This window comes from Megascapheus bottae, chromosome 16 (genome assembly GCF_031878675.1).
Source record: "Megascapheus bottae isolate mThoBot1 chromosome 16, mThoBot2.hap1, whole genome shotgun sequence".
NCBI lineage: Eukaryota > Metazoa > Chordata > Mammalia > Rodentia > Geomyidae > Megascapheus > Megascapheus bottae.
This window is the reverse complement of record NC_143524.1, coordinates 46,554,450-46,571,500: the sequence shown is the minus strand read 5'-3', so window position 1 is coordinate 46,571,500 and position 17,051 is coordinate 46,554,450. Positions and strand designations below refer to the sequence as shown.

The following is a 17,051-nucleotide window of genomic DNA, read 5'->3' as shown; positions in this document are numbered from 1 at the left end:
TAAAGCTCATTTTAAATATTTAAAAATATTTCAATGGTGGGGAGGGGGAATAGCTGCTTCATGGTTTTTGGTTTTGGTTTTGGTTCCATCATAGGGCTTGAACTCAGGGTATAAGTGCTATTCATAAACTTTTCTGGTCAAGACTAGCGCTCTACCACTTTGAACCACAGCATTACTTCCCTGTTTCCATGTTTCTTTGGGACTAATGATCTAAAGGACATCAACTTCATTTTAAGGTTAGACTATTGTATGGTTTAATTAAAGGACAGGAAAAAATGAAGTTATAACAACATTTTAGGCTAAATCTTTTTTTTTTTTTGCCAATCCTGGGGCTTGAACTCAGGGCCTGGGCCCTGTCATTGAGCTTTCTCAAGGCTAGCACTCTGCCACTGGAGTCACAGCACCATTTCCGGCTTTTTCTGTGTATGTGGTACCAAGGAATCGAACTCAGAGCTTGGTCTATGTAGGCAAGCATTCTACCACCACACCACACTCCAGCCCAAGGTCCCTATCTGTAGCTGGGATATGGAAAAATTAAGCACACCAGCTAACTCTCTAGATGAAAATTTGTTTAATAGCAATTAATAGCAGATAAAACAAATCTGCTAATGGCTAGCCTATTCATTAGCAAAATGAGCATTTAACTCAAATACTTCAATCAAAGTAAAACGGAACAAAGTAAAACGTACCCAGAGTAAAACTGTCTCACCCATCAGCAAGCAGAAAGAAAAAAACACTGCTTTAAAAATAATAAATAAACTTAGTATTTCTTACAAGGCTAATAATGGTTCAACTCCTGCGACAGTGCTTAGAAAGACTAAAAGTAGAGTGAAGAAGTAGATACTGTTACTTCCTTTTTTTCCCCCCAGTCCTAGGGCTTGAACTCAGAGTCTGGGCACCGTCCTTGGACACTTTTTGCTCAAGGCTAGCACTCTGCCACTTGAGCCACAGCACCAGTACTAGCTTTTTCTGTGTATGCAGTTTCTGGGAATTGAACCCAGGGATTTGTGCATGCTAGGTGAGCACTCTACCACTGGGCTACACTCCCAGCCCTAGCTGTTTCCTTTTATATTTTCAAAATAAGCAATATTTGTAGGCTTTGCCCTTCAGTATGAAAATCATCTGAAAACAGTTTGAAAATCATTTGGCTCAAATTTTGGGAGTGTACATTTTCAACTACATAGATCTTCCTTTAATCTAACCACCTCATAAAAATAAGAGTCTAGGAGGAAAATGGGGACAAAAACATGATGGGGTATCAATGTGTAAGAAGTAATTCACCTACTACCTGGTGAATCTAACTGTAACCCCTCTATACATTACCCTGACCAAAAAAAAAGTAAGAGCCTAAAACAATCTAAACATGATTATTATATATATATATATATATATATATATGGAACCAGGCTTGGGCTCAGAGCCTGAGCTTTGTCCTTGGGTTTTCTCAAGGCTAGAGCTCTACCATTTGAGCCACAGCACCACTTCTGGCATTTTTTTCTGTGTATATGGTACGGAGGAATTGAACCAGGGTCTTTGTGCATGGTAGGCAAGCACTGTACCACTAGGCCAAACTCCTGGCCTATTATTATTATTATTATTATTATTATTATTATTATTATTATTATTGTCAGTCCTGGGCTTGAGTTCTGGGCCTGGGCACTGTCCTTGGACTTTCTCAAGGCTAGAGCTCTACCACTTGAGCCTCAGCACCACTTGCAGCTTTTTTCTATGTATGTGGTATCAAGGAATCGGACCTGGGTCTTCATTCATGCTAGGCAAGTACTCTACCACTAGGCCAAATTCCTGTGCCCCAAACATGATTATTATTATTTTTTTTTTGCCAGTCCTGGGCTTGAGTTCAGAGCCTGAGCACTGTCCTTGGACTTTCTCAAGGCTAGCACTCTACCACTTGAGCCTCAGCACCACTTCTGGCTTTTTGCTATGTATGTGGGGTACCAAGGAATCGAACCTGGATCTTCATGCATGCTAGGCAAGCACTTTACCACTAGGCCAAACTCCTGGCCCCCCCAAACATGATTATTTTTAAAGTCTTAAAGTATTAAAAATTTTAGAGGAAAGAAAAGGAAGAAAAGCAAAAACAAAGGGGAGAAACCAGTGAAAGCAAGTTCAAGGAAGTTCATCTGTAATTTGTAATTTGTTCAGTTCTCAGTCTTTTGAATATCTATGTTCTTTCTTTCTTTCTCTTTTTCTTTTTCTTCTTCCTCCTCCCCCTCCTCTTCTTCCTCCTCTTCCTCCTCTCTTCTTCTTCTTCTTCTTCTTCTTCTTCTTCTTCTTCTTCTTCTTCTTCTTCTTCTTCTTCTTCTTCTTCTTCTTCTTCTTCCTCTCTTCTTCTCCTCCTCCCTCTTCCTCTTCTTCTTCTTCTTCTTCTTCTTCTTCTTCTTCTTCTTCTTCTTCTTCTTCTTCTTCTTCCTCTCTTCTTCTTCTTCTTCCTCTTCCCAATCCTGGGGCTTGAACTCAGGGCCTGGGCACTGTCCCTGAGCTTCTTTTGCTCAAGGCTAGCACTCTACTTACTACTTGAACCACAGGGCCATTTCTGGTTTTTTTTCTATGTATTTGATACTGAAGAATTGGACCCAGGGATTCATACATGCTAGGTAAGCACTGTACCACTAAGCCACATTCCCAGCTTTAATTCTCTTTAATTGTATATAACTAAACAGAGCTATTAAAAAGTTACACTGCTTTCATTCTTTTATGGATGATAATTTATCTGCCTGCTTCTTTACTTAGTCTGTCTGGGCCCTTTGAAATGAAGGACATTCCAGAGATTACAAATCCCACCCCATCACTTTACCCTTTAGTTGTGTGTGTTCTTTTCTCACATCTGAAACATGTCTAGTATTTGAGGAATAATCAATTGTGTCATTACTAACCTGCATTTCATATTTCAGAGTCATGTGGAAGCACCAGGATCCCATTCCTACCACTGAAATTAAAACAAACAAATAAAAAACAATTAGCATTAAATTCTTTGGCGGTGGACTGAGTGACCTGAGGAGACAATAATGTATGAAAGCACTAAGTTTTAGGGAAACAAAGTTTTTAAAATCTTATAGAATGATACAGCTAATGATGGGTAAGTTCTGTAATTCAGACTTTGATATAGATGGAAACAAGCACATTAGAAGTTTTCTTTTTCTTTCTGGGTAGGTATGGAGTTTGAACTTAGCACCTTGCACTTTCCCAGCCAACATTATATGTTTTCTTACGTTCCTCCCACTAGATAGGAAATTAGACTAACAATATCCTGTCATTGCTGTTAACTATATTACTGGGCGCACAGGAAAAGCTTAAATGTGTATCGCTAGTCAGCTACTCTTTAGCACTCCCTATGCTAGTGATCCAAACAATGGTATGCTTACTAAGAGAACCCAGTGGTGTTCCCAAGCCTGTTAATGGTACTGCATTTAGTTATCAGAAATGACTAAAAGGAGAGTTACTGTTTCTACAACAAGCATTTTCAGTGCTTACAACAAACTCAGTGACTAATAAAAATTTAGTATTGAATTAGGTGTTTTTAACAAAATGAAACTTTAAGGTCTATTTTTAATAAGTCTTGTGTTTCACTTTTTTTTTTTTTTTGCCAGTCCTGGGCTTGAGCTCAGGGCCTGCACACTGTCCTTGGACTTTCTCAAGACTAGAGCTGTACCACTTGAGCCTCAGCACCACTTCTGGCTTTTTTCTATGTATGTGGTACCAAGGAATCAAACCTGGGTCTTCATGCATGCTAGGCAAGCACTTTAACCACTAGGCCAAACTCCCGGCCTTGTGTTTCACTTTTTAAACACCTAATTATACCTAGTAATATGTTTTCTTTTCTGATTAGGTTTAGTTCAACGTCTACTAAGTATTTCCTATTTGCTAAGTTCAGTTATAGATTGAGGAGTAGAAAGATAAGATTCAACTATTCTTCTTAATGAAGCATATAGTCTACTGGAGGAGATAGGCAAAAACACTGAAGAAAGTCAAAGTAGCATGGGAGGGACCCTTGTGAAAGCTGTCAAAGAAAGCAAGAATGAGTGTAGAGGTACTAATCACTTAAGGATATATAGGAATGAGGATTAAAATCATGGTAAATATTATATATGAGGCCATCCAAGAAAAATCACTATAAAAAGTGAAAGTGAAGTGAGATTATTTATTCTAAAAGTAGAATAGCCAATTCATCAAGCCTCACTCAAGGAATATTTTTACCCAAACATTTAAAAAATGTTCTCTTGCTATTATAAATTGTATAGCATTAATCCAGACACCAATGGTTTATGCCTGTAATTCTAGCTATTCAGGGGCCTGAGACCTTAAAGATCACAATTCCAGGCCAGTCTGGGTAGAAAAGTCCAATAGAGACTTAGTTCCAGTTAACAAGAAAAAATACCAGAGTGGAGGTATGGCACAAGTGGCAAAAGAAGTGAGTTAAAGTATAAGGCCCTGAATTAAAGACCTGGTACTAACAAACATACACAAAATGACATAGCATCAAAAGTCTGATGTTTTAGAGATCTTTATAATTGATTTGCAAGCTGAGTAACACATAAGATAGTACTCTGATGGAAAACCTATGGCCTTCTCTGTTTTCAAATTCCTTTCAGGGCAGGTAGCACTAGATTTACTCCTTGATTTTATTTCTTGAAGAAATATTCTGCTGCAACTGACATTTGCATAGATATAGAATACAGAGATGTATTAGAATAACACCTTTCTTCACACAATAGTATACTTTTGTTCTTTTAAAGCAAACTACTGATTTTTTTTGCTAGTTTGCTAGCCATCTTTATTGAGATATATTTACATAATACTATAATTTGGGTGTGGAATGTCCTTCTACAAGATCACATGCTGAAGGCCTGATCCTCAGCTAGTGGCACTCTTGAGAAGTGATTAGATAAGGAGGGTGCTAACATCATCATCCATTGATGAGTTCACAGCTAAATGGACTACTAGGAGTTAAGCCTAATTGCAGGAAATAGGTTCCTGGGGGTTTGCCACTGATATACATTCCACTCCTGAAACTTACTTTTGTCTTACTTAGTTTATAAAAGCAGGCACAGAGCTCTATAATCAGGCTTCACACATTTCTGACACTGTGACCTGTGATCCAGCAACACTGGACAGCCTCTCCCTCTGTTTCTGAGCTCATACTATCCTATGCTCACCCATTCTTTCTGCCAGGAATCTATTTACACCTACTGTCCAGTCCTATTTGCTGCTAACCTGTGTCTTTGCTTACTGAAATCTTATGTAAACACTACATCAACTTTATTTTTCTGCTCTTTATTCCTTTCAGCTTCTTTCCTTAGAAATAATTTCAGGGCCGGGAGTTTGGCCTAGTGTAGAGTGCTTGCCTAGCATGCACGAAGACCTGGGTTCGATTCCTTGGTACCACATACATAGAAAAAAGCTGGAAGTGGTGCTGAGGCTTAGGTGGTGGAGCTCTAGCCTTTAGAAAGTCCAAGGACAGTGCTCAGGCCCTGAGCTCAAGCCCAGGAACGGCAAAAAAAAAAAATTCAAACATGGTGGGGAGTTTGGCCTAGTGAAAGAGTACTTGTCTAGCACACATGAAGAGCTGGGTTTGATTCCTCAATACCACATACATAGAAAAAGCCAGAAGTGCTGCTGTAGCTAAGTGGTGGAGCTCTAGCCTTGAGAAAAAAACCCAAGGACAGTGCTCAGGCCCTGAGCTCAAGCCCAGGACTGGCAAAAAAAAAAAAAAAGAATTATCTGTGGTTGCATAAATAGTAGAAATAAGACAAGAAATACAGTCAATCTAGCTCTAAAACCTTTCTCTGCATTGTATCTTTCCTGGAAGTAACAAAGATAAATTTCAAAAATTGTGTAAAGTTGTGCTGAGTGAGTGTTCAAAAGAACAGAACTTTTACTTAAGAACAAGATTTCATTGTGCCTCATTCCATGAAAAATCCAAGTAAGTAAAAAACAAAACAAAAAAAAAACCAAACCAAGATCTTAAGAAAATACAGAGGCAAATTGTAGAGATCATGAAAAAACATAGAGTTTGGCAAATAAGAGTCTAGAGAGGAAAAGGAAGAGAACTAGTCAAGTACAAAACTGGTTTTGTGTCTATAATCTAAGAAAGCAGTTGTAAGAAACAGGAAGAAAAGGAAGCAAGAAGAAATAATCAGGATGCCTAATGTGAACCAGATGAGGAAACCTAGCCACTTTCCACATCTTACAGTAAGTTCAGGAAGCACTTTGGTCATTTCTTCTCTAATCCAAGCACTCTCAGACACTTTAAAATACTGAAAACAAAATGAAGTAGGGTATAAATACTGACTTACTGTGAGCTTCTTAAAATGTTTTATAACGCTGACCCATACCCAGATCCAAAGGAAAAACTATGACATACAGGGAAGGAATGCAAACATTCCTATCAGTGAAAACCCAGTCCTGAAAGCAAAAGAACAGCCCAAAATTCCACCAATTCTGGCAGTATCTGGGAAAGCATGAAACTCTACAATTTTCATGAATTATGTGATGTAAAAGTAAGAAGTAATAATTCAATCTGAATTTCAAAGGGTAGAAGGGAAGGATTTTGAAACTGTATATCTTAAATAAATGATAAAAGGTTCCCTGACTAAAACCTTATGCAATGTATACATGTGTCATAGCATCGCATCATCCCATTAATGTGCACAATTTTTATGTTTTTCTGTATCAGGTAAAAATAAATTTAAAAAATTTAATTAGCTAGGTGTAATTAACTGTAGTCCCATCTATTTGGGAAGCTGAGGCAGGAGGGCTGTTTGAAACTCAAGAGTTTCAAGACCAGCCTGAGAGTCATTTTAAGACTGTACCAAAAAGTTAATTAGCTAATTAATTAAACATTACAAGTTCTAATTTAAAGCTGCACATAAAATTTTCTTGGAATGCTACAAGTATTTTAAAAAGTATTCCTTCAGTAAATAAATTTCCAAAAAAAATGATCCAAAAAATTGGAGAGGATCATTTTATGGTAAGAACATGAATTAAGACAAAGTTAGAAGCACCAAATAAAACAGTTCAAAAATCATAATCCAGGTGTGGCACTCCATACCTGTAATTCTAGTTATTGGGAGGTCCTGGGTAGGATGCTCATGGTTTAAGACTATTTTGAGAGTAAACTTATGACTTGTAGGTATTCTTTGTAAAAACTGTCACTAGAGAGTGACCAAGGACTGAAGCCAACCTGGGCCCTCTTTCATTCAAATACACCTTCTGAGATTCTCTCAAGTTTTCTGTAATAGTCTATTCTCCGGTTCTCTTATCTCATAGTTGCTTCTTTATAGGCTTCTTTGTCCACTCCTTGTATTCTTTATGTCTAAGTTTGGAAGTTTGGAGAGGTACATTCAAAACCTAGATTTGCATCTGGATAAAACAGGTTAAAAAGAGAGAGAGAACAGTAAAGATTGTGGGAAATTGGAAAGACCATACTAAAGATATTAGCTCAGGCTGGGTGTTACTGGGAAAAAATATAGGCTTACAGGTTGGGAATATGTGTGTGTGTGTGTGTGTGTGTGTGTGTGTGTGTGTGTGTGTGTGTGTGCCTGCGTGCTTATGTGAGCACACATTAGTACTGAGGCTTGAACCCAGGACCTGGACGCTGTCCCTGGGCTTTTTTGCTCAAAACTAATGCTATACCACTGGAGTCACAGTTTCACTTCTGGCTTTTTGGCAGTTAGAGATAAAAGTCTGTAGACTTTCCTGGCTGCCTGGGCTGGCTTCAAACACTGATCCTCAGATCTTAGCCTCCATAGGTAGGATTATAAGTGTGAGTCACAGGCATACAACCAAGATATGCTAATTTTTCTTTAGCACTGGGGCCTTGATTGGCAAGCACTCTCCCTATACCATTTGAGCTATGGCATCAACGTGAAATCTTTTGTTTATTTAAGACAAGGTAGATATCTCAATTTTCATATATATATTGTCAGTTTTCCAAAGTAGGCAACTAGTTTAAAAGGTTTAAACTTCAAATATGGGCCAATTCAAATATGTCTACATTCCAAGCCTGCCTCTGAGTGATGCACTTGTGTCGGCAAGCCTTGGGTGCTCTACATTCTCAACTTGGTGGCTGCACCTATGCCAGTGCCCTTAAGTACTAACTTCAATAAGGCAACGATGCCTAAGCCCCAACCTCACACGTGCAAATCACTACTTGACTAATGTCTCATAGGCATTCCTAGACAGCATCAAAACAGAATGGCAGACCTTCCCTCTACACCTTAGCTTTCTCCATCTCCTACCTATACAGCTTCCCAAACAAGAAAATGGATATTTGAAACTCTGGCTTTTCTTTTTTTTTTTTTTGGCCAGTCCTGGGGCTTGAACTCAGAGCTTGGGCACTGTCCTTGGACACTTTTTGCTCACTTTTCACTAGCGCTCTGCTACTTGAGCCACAGCACCACTTCTAGCATTTTCTATGTATGTGGTACTGAGAAATCGAGCCCAGGTCTTTGTGCATGGGAGGTGAGCACTCTACCACTAGGCTACACCCAGGGCCCTCTTTCTTTCATTTTCACACATGTTTAACGGGTGAGTGAATCCTATAGGCATAATCTGAAAGTATCTCCTAAGCCCATCTACTTCTCATGAGTCTCTACAAGTGTCATCCTAGGGATGCTACATGGACCAATGCAATAGCTTTTATTACCTGGATTTCACATTGCATTTACTGCTCACCATTCCATTTTCTACACAGCAGCCATGTTTTAAAATGTAAACCAAGAGCCAGGTGCTGGTGGCTTATGCCTGTAATCCTACCGACTCAGGAGGCTGAGATCTGAGGATCACAGTTCAAAACCAGCCTGGGCAGTAAAGTCCATGAATCTCCAATTAACCACCAGAAAACTGGAAGTGGCTCAGGTGGTAAAGCGATATCCTTGAGCTGAAGAGTTCAGGGACAGTACCCAGGCCTAGAGTTCAAGCCTCATGAAGGACCAAAAAAAAAAAAAAAAAAAGTTAACCAAGACAGGTGTAGTAACACATCTATAGTCCCAGCTATTCAGGTTGCTGACTCAGGACCCTATGTGACCTTTCTTCTTGTCCAACTACGCTTTTTGCCACTTTCCCCCTTTGACTACTAAGGAGTCTTAGAGGAAAGCAGAAAGCACAAAGATAATTACATGCAATATAATGAGTGTCGTCATAAAAGTGCACACCATACGTGGTGGGAACATAGAAAATAGAGCCAAGAGATTGAGGAGGGTTTAAGAGAAGGCTTTCTAAATAAAACAAAGCACAGAATCCTGAATGATACACATGCTGGGACAGAGAAGTTAAAAGTAGAGATGAACTAAAATCAGCAAGCAGTCTGATGTAGCTGAAATGTAGGATAAAGTGGAAGAGTTGTGGAAAATAATGGACAGACTCCAGATTAGGAACAATATGCCAAGGAATGAAGATTTTCAAATAGGATTATCTCATTTCAAGAGACAAATTATTACAGAGCAAAGCAGGCATGGCTGGAGAACACAAGTGGAATTTAATAAAGCAGTTTCCACCACTAATACACTATAATTTATCAAAAGGGGCAGAGTTCCTGAAAAAAAAAACTCAAATAATTACAATAAAAAAATTCAAGAATTAGGGGCTGGGAGTTTGACCTAGTGGTAGAGCACTTGCCTAGCATGCACGAAGACCAGGGTTCAATTCCTTGGTACCACATACATAAAAAAAAGCCGAAAGTGGTGCTAAGGCTCAAGTGGTAGAACTCTAGCCTTGAGAAAATCTAAGGACAGTGCTCAAGCCCAGGACTGGCAATAAAAAATAAATTCAAGAATTAAACAAGTGTCAAGAACAATCAATACTGTGAAAATAGTATTGACTGGCCATTTATTTTTCTTGTCGGTCGTGGGACTTGAACTCTGGGCCTGGGCTCTTCAGCGCAAGGATATCGATCAACCAATTGAGCCACAGCACCACTTCTGGTCTTCTCTTGGTTATCTGGAGATAAGAGTTTCACAAATTTTTCGTGCCCAGGCTGGCTTTGAACTGTGATCCTCAGATCTCAGCCTCCTGAGTAGCTAGGTGTGAGCCACTGGCACCTGGCTTGATTGGCCATTTATAAAAATTAGAAATCTTGACATAATCAAAAGATAATCAAAACTTTTTCTTTTATCCTTCTTGAATGCAAACTGATTCTGTCAAAATGAGATAGACACCTTGTTAACAGCAAGGTAACCTTTTAAGGCACCATTCTGTCATGATGCTTGACTTGAAGTTACATTTAAATCGCTTGCTAGAAATGTCCAAATTCATCTAAAATTTATAGTTACATAAATTATCAAGGGCATTCTAAAACACAGGTAACTGAAACAAGTTTTCCCAGGGGACTATAAAATCAAAATATTAATGGAATTGGAATCATGAGGTTATTCACACTATTTTATTAGTCTTCCAAGCAAGCATATAGAAGAATTTCATTCAGCTGAAACCTCTTAAGTATTCTGGCAGACTACCAGCAAAAGGTTTTTAAAGGTTACAACAGAATACAGATATGCTCAGATGTGATCACATTGGAAAAAGTACACAAGCATTTCAGAGTCAGACCCTGATAAACTATATTTATCACTTACTATTTGTCTACTTTAGAAAGTTTAATTTCCTTGAGATTTTGGTGTCTCTACTGTAAAATAAGAGTAATGTCTATAATGATCACTGTCAGCATTATCTCACATGTACCTGTGTGCAGGAAAACTATGTTCAGAGCAATCATTACATTTTGAAGCAGCTAACTTATTTTTCATGGCAGTAACTTGAAAGTGAAAAAAGTACTATAAGTTCCTTTTAAATCACATCAATGTTTAACCACGAGGCAAAACAAGTGAGCAAGAATAAATGACAGAAGGCCATGTTTCCATAGAATCAAAGGTATAACAGTTAAGTACATCTGTTAATGACAATCATGATCACATAAACTAAATTAAGTAAAAGTAAGACAAGAGGATGAGTGTTCCTAATGTAATAAAGATTGTTTGTCAGTGCTGGTATTATAATGTCAATCAAATTATTATCTTATAATGCCATGAAGCTTTCTAATGATCCTTTTTAAGGACTTTCAGGTTTTTTCTGTTTCTTACCTTTGATAATTTATCTTTCTTGTTAGTAATTATTTGCTCTTTTGGAAAATGCAAAACCACAAATAGATTTCACATAAAAAAAACTTGTTATTATCTGAAGTACATCATCAACCACTGTAAGATAAACTCTAAGGGGACAAAGACCTTATTTTTTTGTTCTTTATTTCATGTCTAAGTTAGAATCACAGAACCTTGTCTTTGAGCCACATAGTATATACTTTTTAAAAAATCTTGTAAAGGAAAGAATAAAGGCGTATGCTGAGGCTCACATTTATAATCTTGGCTATTCAGGAAGCTGAGATCTGAGGATAATGGCTCCAAGGCAGACTAGACAGGAAAGTCTGTGAAACTCTTATTTCTAACCACTAAAAAGAAGGTAGTGGGAGTTGTAGTTTAAGTGGTAGAGCATTAGCTTTGAGCAAAATAGTTCAGGGGCATAACTCCCAAGCTGGGCCCAGAATGGGTACACACACAAAAAAAGAGGTTGTTAACCCTTCAAGTTAATAAAAGAAAAATTTATAAAGAGACTTGTTAGAAAAATAATCAGTGATGACAATTTTGATTATTCTATTTGTTATAAGCACCTCTTCCTTTCATAGAATGTATATATTTGGATTACCAGAGTAGAAAAACTGAGAAAAAAAAAAGGGATGACAGTATTAGACAAAGAGAAGAGGAATGTGGAAAAGCACATCTGCTGTCCTAGCTACCTGAGAGACTGAGGTAGGAGGACAGCTTGAAGTCACAAGTTCCAGACCAGCCAACATAAGGACACTTTGCCCTCTACCCCCCAAAAAAGACAAAGGGACTGGTTCCAAAGCAGCTGTGACTAGGATGATAAGTTAAACTAAAGTTAGGTTTACTGGGAGAATTGACAATTCTTCAGGATGGAAGGAAATATTATGAAAAAGGAAAGCTCCTGTTGATTACACTTGGTAATTTTTCTTTCTTTTTTTTGTGATACTGTAATTATATCCAAGACTTCGTACATGCTAAGCACATGCTCTATCACTACTTTACATCGCAAGCCTAAGTAACTTTCCTCCCTACATATCACAGTTGTAAGCCCTTATTTATGGAATTATTTGACTGCATCTTCTGATAGACTACAGGTTCCAATAAATGAAATCTAGTTTAAGAACTATATTTAGCATATTTTCAGTAAATATTTATCAAAAATATTGAAAATGACTGAATTTTCAGATGATTAAAGCACCAACCCAAAGCACAATGACTCTCATAAATTCTTAACAGTCTGTCCCTAAAGTATTTGCCCACAAAGCCTGAATTCCAAGTTCCTTCTGCAAAATCTCCCTCAACTCTAAAATCTAAGTGCATATTTTGGAAAAAGTGTGTACCCTGTGTGTTGATATAAGTTCAATCACCAAAGCAAAAATGAAGAACAGGACCGGGAGTTTGGCCTAGTGGTAGAGTGCTTGCCTAGCATGCATGAAGACCCAGGTTTGATTCCTCGGTACCACATACATAGAAAAAAAAGCTGGAAATGGTGTTGAGGCTCAAGTGGTAGAGCTCTAGCCTTGAGAAAGTCCAAGGACAGTGTTCAGGCCCTGAGCTCAAGCCCAGGACTGGCAAAAAAAAAAAATGAAGAACAGACATAAGTAAAAAAGAATATATTCCTCACAAGGGTTTGAGAAAAAAAGAGAAGCATGATTAAATTGGCAAAGATATAACTCCTATCATCACTGTCCCATTTTGTTCCTACCATTTCTTACTCCAAATCTCTTATTCAACAGACTGCTTAGTATACTATTATACAGACAGTAAGTGTTCAATATTTGCTTCTTTAAAATCAACCTGCTTATTTTGAAAATATTTAAGTTAGCACAGCAATTACAAAAATATCACCATGACACATACACCTTTAAAACTGATTTACACATGAACATTTTGCCATATTTTATCTATCTATCTATCTATCTACCTATTAAGAAGTACATAAAATAAACCAACAAACACATTGTTATTTTGTTTCACCATCTGAGACTGACTTAATACTTTAGCTTGGATAGTAGGCCTTCTCTGTCAATTGGTCCTGGATTCTACTAATAACAACAATTCACACAGCATTTACACTGCATTATGTTTTATAGAAATTTGATTGAAAGTATATGAGAGTAATGTGCATATGTTATATGAAATACCATACCAATTTATATTAAGGAGTTAAGCACTAGTAGATTTTGGTAACTGAGTAATCCCCAATGGATATTGTACCTTCTAGGTAGGAACAGTGATCACAATGATCAAATTCAGGAAATTTAGCATTAATCCTCTTACATATATGCATGCCATCTTTGAGTTTGGTTGATTTGGCTAAAATTGAACTTTAGACTTTTCTTACCTTATGCCCCAATCCAGGGGCATAAGACATTCTGTCTTTATTTGTTATATCTCTTTTAATCTGGAACTATTCCAGATTCTCTTTTCTGATATCAAAATTTTAGATGCACATAGACAGTTGTGTTTTATAGAACACCCCTCCATTTTAGGTTTTATGCACTTTTGACAGCACATCATACCAGGTAGAATCTGCTGTTGGGTTATACCATTAATGATTTTAACTCTGCTTGTGTGGGCAAGGTGGTGTCTGCCAGATTTCCCCTACTGTTATCCTTTTTTCCCTTTCAAAATGAGTAATCTGTGAGGAAACACTTTAATCACGCTGTCCAAACACATCCACCCACTACTTTCTAAACTCACTGGGACTCTTTAGTGAACCCATTATACTCAGTTATCCTATCATTCTGTTTACATTTTTTTAAGTTGCTGTTCTAATATTTTTCCAAAAATATTTTTCCTATTTGTTTTCCAGAATTTTAAGAGTTTATGGGCTCTTATTTGTGTTAAATCTATTATCGTTATTTTTCATTTTGAAGCTCAGATTATGCTGGATTGGCAAAACTTCTTTGTGTCATTTGACATGTTTCCTTCATTTTCTGAGTATTCTTATATCTTCTGGCATTGCAAGAGAGTCCAGAAATTTAGCTATTTTGCCAAGAAATTTTCATACCTTTTAGTAAGGAGTTTTTAAAAATAATGATACCTCTAACTCAAACCCCACACCACAGTGTTCTTCCTTACCTTCCCCCATTCAAACCTGTCTAGTTCTCTCAACAGTGAGAACCCTAGCTCCTAATATTCTAAAATGTATATGAAAACAGCTTCAGCATTACTATACCTGTACTACTACGAACAATAAAGAGTAAATAAATTTAGCCAAGTGAGATTCAAGATTCCCTTCCATTTTATTTTGTTTTCAAATTGGGAAAAAAGTCACGAGAGGAAGATGTTGAAAGTTAATTGGATTTGTTCTTTTACTTTGATGATATAAAGTTATCCATTTCATATACAGCACAGTTCATTTGTTTTTCTTTGTATAATAATATAAAAAGATAGGCTTAGAGAAGTGTGACTCTGCTCTGGCCTTTCCATATCATTTCTTCCCTGAAGTCACATCAAAATGTCAAAAGGGGATGAACTACAACATAAATGAAATGAAATTTCATTTTTTTTCCCTTTTCTTTTTTCTGGGTAGTGTTATAAGACTTGAACTCAGGGCCTGAGCATAGTCCCTTAGCTCTTTCACTCAAGGCTAGTTCTCTACCACTATGAGTCACAGCACCCACTTTTAAGTTTTCTAGTAGTAAACTGATAATAAGAGTCTCATGAACTTTCTTTCCTGCCTGGGCTGGCTTTGAAGTGCAATGCTCAGATCGCAGCCTCCTGAGTAGCTAGGATTACAGGAGTGAGTCACCAGCTCCCAGCTTGATGTGTTTTGTTTTTTTCTTTTTTAAATAAGAAAATATTAAAATAAGAAAAGAAGTTAAGCACTAGGAGTTTGGCCTAGTGGTAGAGTGCTTGCCTAGCATCCAGTTTGATTCCTCAGTACCACATACACAGAAAAAAGCCAGAAGTGGTGCAGTGGCTCAAGCGATAGAGCTCTAGCCTTGAGAAAGCCAAAGGACAGTGTTCAGGCTCTGAGTTTAAGGCCTATGACTGGCAAAAAAGAAAAGAAAAGAAAAAATTTAAATAAGAAACTATTTTTTATTTTTTTAATTAAAGAATTTATTAACATTGATTTTTACATCATATTTCAAATGTCATGTTTAACAAACAAGTATTCAAGAAGGGAATCTCTATATACAATCACTGGCACTCAGACTTTGGAACATAATTAAAATTAAACTGAGGGTTTATATGTCATAAATACATATTAATATATGTAATCAAACATTTTGTCTATAGAGTATATAGCCCAGCATGGATTTTTATGTCTATGTACTTATGTTTGTATCTCCAAGACCATGTCCATAACCTTGGGTACCCAAATAGTGAGTCTTCACTGTTGTACTGTTTGGATCTAAGATCCACATATTAAGGATACCATGTGCCTTTTGTTGCTTTGGTCTTGATTTATTTCACTCAACATGATTTGCTCTAATTTCATCCACCTCCCAGCGAATGCCATTATTTTATCTTGTCTGTTGGCTATGTAGAATTCCATTGTGTATATATACCACATTTTTTGTATCCATTCATCTGCAGTAGGGCATCTGGGTTACTTCCATTGCTTGGCTATTGTGAATGGTGCAGAGATAAACATGGCTAAGCAGGTGTCCTTATCATATCCTGGGTTATGATGCTCAGGACAGACGCCCAGGAGTGTTACGGCAGGATCATAGGGAAGGTCTATTTTAATCTTTTTAAGAAACCTCCAAACTGCCTTCCAGAATGGCCGAACTAGTTTACATTCCCACCAGCAGTGCAGTAGGGTTCCTCTTTCTCTACAACCCCACCAGCATTTGTTGTTTTCTGAGTTCAGAATATTGGTCATTCTGTGTACAGCCATACCACCCTGAACGCACACGATCTCGTCTGCTCTCGGAAGAATATTGGTCATTCCAATTGGGTAGTATCTTAGGGTTGTTTTTATTTGCATTTCCTTTATGACGAGGGATGATGAGCATTTTCTCATATGTTTTTCTGTCATTTTAACCTCTTTGGATAATAAGGAACTATTTATTTAAAAAATGTATATTTTGCTTCTGTTTAAATAGAGTTGTATATTGTATATATATCTATATATAATGTTTTGTACTGTGCATTAACAGTATATTCCTTAAATCCCTTCATATCAGATGTAGATACACCATTTATACAGCCAGTTTCTGATTTATCTTCACAGAAAATTCTTAAAAGTAGGACTGTCTAATCAAAGAGTAGATAGATAGATAGATAAGATAGGTAGATATAGATATAGATTTACCTACAAAATTTTTGCATTACCACTGGTAATATGTGAAGAATGCCTATTTTTTCCACAGTCTTACCAAAGTAGAATGGTGTTAAACACTTGAACCTTCTTAAAAGAATCTTAAAAGAATTAATACTTGTCACTGGAGCTTTTTATTTGCATCTCTCATTTTACAAGTAGATCAAGTAAGTTTTACATATTTCTTGGTATTTAAAAAATACCTTTCTTGAAAAATTTTCTGTCTTTGAGTATTGTTTCCCAATAGATATTTGGTCCTATAATATAAATATTTAAAAATTATTTTTTACATAAAGAATACTAAACCTTTTACTGTGGTGGGTATTACAAATACACTATTTGGCCTTTTGCTTCTAATATTCTTGTATCATACAAAAGCTTGTATTTTTATATAACTCAATTTGTCAACCTTTCTGCTTTTAGATCTGAATTATAGAAAGTCTGTTCCTAAATGCAGCATATGGAAGAGTTTACAGATTTTTCAGTACATATAATATTTTAGTTTTTACTTTTTGATTTCTGACCAATTTGGAGTTTACTTTTGTGTAGAAGAAACATCCAATTATTTTTTCTATTTACTTAAACATTTCATTTCATGTTTGTCTCAGTGATTAGAGATACCATTTTTATTGATACTTGGTAAGTTGTGGATGTCCAAGATTATA

The 17,051-nt window shown here is 36.9% G+C and overlaps 1 protein-coding gene across 1 annotated transcript in view; it reads right to left on the bottom strand.

Moving 5' to 3' along the window:
* Acer3 (alkaline ceramidase 3) overlaps window positions 1-17,051 on the bottom strand; it is an 86,471-nt gene that overhangs the window by 38,722 nt on the left and 30,698 nt on the right. Inside the window, exon 3 of the mRNA XM_090348465.1 lies at window positions 2,895-2,947. Within this exon, the coding sequence (XP_090204591.1) occupies window positions 2,895-2,947 (53 nt within the window). The remainder of the gene's footprint in view (window positions 1-2,894; window positions 2,948-17,051) is intronic.